Below are 3,216 nucleotides of genomic sequence, written 5' to 3'. Positions count from 1 at the left end.
GATAATTAATGTTTTTCCTTAGCCTCTGGCATCCATCCTCTTTGGGATGCTATTGGTGGACAAATTTGTGGCATGGTGGGAGAGGAATCTTCAAGAAGCATTATTTGGATAAATCTGATTCTAATGCCTAAAGTCAAGATGCCAGAGGCTATATGCTCAACACATTGATGCTCGAAAAACATCACACACAAACACATACTCACAACTCTCCAAGCTCAAAAAGTCCATTTCAGCTCCAGTAAAAGTAAAACAAGCCGAATCTATACACAATGGCACATTCAACAGAGATCCCAACAAAATCTAATTATATATATAATATCAAAACTCTAACAAGTCACACTATTCACGAGTCATGTTCTCAAACTCCATGGGCTAGTGGGTTGCTAAAATGGGAAGCTTAAACAACAATGACACATAGACAAAGCCAGTGATTATAACAGCACAATAAGCAAAGTTTCTAGTATGGTCATAGTTTGGCAACAAGACACACAGATCCAATGTGATTAGAAGACAATATAAAAGAGATATTTTTCAAATGTCTGTGTGTTCTTAGTTTCCTTTACTCCACACGCCTCATTTTGCTAGATCAGAGAGCAAATCAGTCACCACCCACTTGCTTCTTCCAGGAGTCTTCCACAATCAGTTCATCAACTCCCCAATCTTCATAGCTGACAATTTCACAAACAAAACACATAAGATTGGCATAAAGGGATAGCTTCAATCTCTTTCTGCCTTTTCTCAGACCAGAGAAAGCCCTAACTTCCATATCACATGGTACCTACCTTCCATCAGGCAAGTAACGGCGGATGGTAAATGGAATCTTCCGCTCTCTAAGCTCCTTCAAAGCAATCTAAACAGTTTGGAGAAAATACATTTGATCTTTAGTAGTTCTGAAATGAAAAGCAAGCTATTGCACTAAAAAAAAAAAAATTGAGAGAGAGAGATCAAAAAATGTCAATAGAAATACAGGATTGACTCTGGAATTCAATGATATTTCTTCAGTTTTAACAAGCATCCCATCGACCCCAAATAAAATGTATATTAAAACTGAAGAAATATCATTGAATTCCAGAGTCAATCCTGAAAACTGAAGGGTGTACCAGACAAGATTCAGATGAATTTTTACCATTGAAAACCGACAGAACAATACAAAGCATGTTGTTCAGCCCAAATATAGAAGCAGGAATCAAACAATTTATCTTTGATAGTAGCAAGCTATCAAACTTCAGAGCCAATCCATACAATTGAGGGGTGTACAAGACCAAATTCTCATAAATTTTTACGATTCAAAAACTGACATGGTACGTTTTATAGTGCCAAGATGGAATGCGAAGGCATATCATTCAATCAAGCTAAAGAAACTTAAACATTCAGTTAGATTTCACGTTAATATGTTACACTGCTCATCCAAGAGACTGATTCTTTATTCAAGGTTTAACTAGATAATACCATCTCAAACGGAAAATAAGATTCATGCAACATCATGTAATAGAAATCTGAAATGCAAGTGAGAGAAATTGTCGAAGTGAACAGCTAACTATTTCAGACTTTGAACTTGGACGTTCAAAGACGTAAAGACCTGAACCTATTCTTTATAAAGCAAGTAGGAGGTGAACAATGGCCATGAAACTTTTAACAATCAGTAATAAAATACACAGTATAAGCAAGGACTACTGTTAACCAAGACCGAATGTAAGATAAACCTGTGAATGAAGAAAACTGATCTTCCCACATTATTTTTCATAATATTTAAAAAAATGTAAAGGGACCATGAAAGACGATCCCACGCTTTAAATATATATTCATTCAATTTGTTCAAAGTACAGAACAAGAAGAACATACATATGAACAATAACAATATTCCCCACATCAGAAGTACACATATCAAATTACCCAGCTCCATTGCGGGGAAAATGATATCTATATCAAGGACTAACTGAATGAAAAATGATGAGAGAACGCTAACATTTAATGTTCAAGGCATGCTGAAATGCATTAACATTGAAACAAAAGTGTGCATATATAAGAATGCACAAAAGTAATAACTCATTAAAAGATAGCATTTAGTATTACCTCCAAAGGGTCAGTCTCCCCCTCCAACTCCACCATGACAGGTGCATTCATACTGGTCAAGCAAGCGGAAAACATGACATAAATACATGCACAAAGATATGATTAACAGAATATTGATTCAAAAAAGAACCTGATTTGCAGAGCACGGGTACCCAATATCCGGGCACGCTCATATTTTGTCATATATTTGGATGTCTTCCTAGGCCTTTCTGCAGCTTCTTGTTCTTCCTTATCTTCAGTTTCAAGTGGTTCTCCAGTCACGTCATCATTGTTATTGTTTTCCACATCCTCCTCTACACCTTCCTGTCCACCATCCAATAAACCAGGAGTTCAATAGGAAATCACTCAATAAAAGCTTCCATAAGATTTATGAGAGAGACTAAGGTAAGAGAAAAAGAAAGCCTACTTCAATCTCAGGCTCTGGAGGTTCATCTTCATATCTGCATCAACATTCACCCTCAATGAGACCAGTTCAATAATGAAAGACTACAAAACATAGCTCTAAAACGTGTATAGTTGACACTGCATAAGCATAATGTGAATTTACATAACCAAAGGGCATATAGTTACTACAGAACACAGGTAAACCCCATCGGAGGAGAGTCGGAAAAAGTTTCAATCTTTGCAAAACCGAAAAATTAAGATATCAAGGTTAGCAAAAGATATCAATTTCAACTAAAATAATGTATTGTGAGTTGCTTAATTCGTAGAAAAGTTTTCCACTTGTATAAACTGAATGGGAAATAAAAAACCCTAGTTTTATTCATATGTTTGTGTGTAATAGAGGATGAAGAAAGAGAACCCCATATCCATGTCATTGTAGTCGTCGTCTGCCATTGTGTATTACCAACGGTCCCCCCTGCCTCCAGCGCGTCCCCTAAACCCTCACGGGAGGCTTCGAAGTATCAACTGCCCAAAGTTTTTTCCGACCTCGCCGAAACAGCAAAAACGTACGCACACCTGTATACATATATCAGATATAAAATATTTATTTACATGTGAGGTGTGATGGGTTGGGCTATTTATTTATGTTTTTTTAAACCAACATCATGGGTTGGGCTCTGAACAAAGAATGATCACCCTTGTGTTGGGCACAAAAGAGAGGCAAAGCCCAGCCAGCCACTAACTAATAAGGGGGGGATT

At 36.9% G+C, this 3,216-nt stretch overlaps 1 protein-coding gene across 1 annotated transcript; it reads right to left on the bottom strand.

Moving 5' to 3' along the window:
* Window positions 1-284: 284 nt before the first annotated feature.
* On the bottom strand, window positions 285-2,958 carry LOC114725097 (DNA-directed RNA polymerases II, IV and V subunit 6A). The gene is made up of 6 exons (XM_028911559.1): window positions 2,876-2,958; window positions 2,480-2,513; window positions 2,204-2,376; window positions 2,074-2,125; window positions 783-850; window positions 285-668 (listed from the first exon to the last, which is right to left on the bottom strand). The coding sequence occupies exons 1-6, from the start codon at window positions 2,908-2,910 to the stop codon at window positions 599-601; spliced, it is 432 nt and encodes a 143-aa protein (XP_028767392.1). The 5' UTR covers window positions 2,911-2,958; the 3' UTR covers window positions 285-598.
* Between the last annotated feature and the right edge of the window lie 258 nt (window positions 2,959-3,216).

The sequence above is a fragment of the Neltuma alba genome, unplaced genomic scaffold (genome assembly GCF_004799145.2).
Source record: "Neltuma alba isolate B1F8T4 unplaced genomic scaffold, ASM479914v2 tig00012225_pilon, whole genome shotgun sequence".
NCBI lineage: Eukaryota > Viridiplantae > Streptophyta > Magnoliopsida > Fabales > Fabaceae > Neltuma > Neltuma alba.
This window is presented reverse-complemented; position numbering and strand designations above follow the sequence as displayed.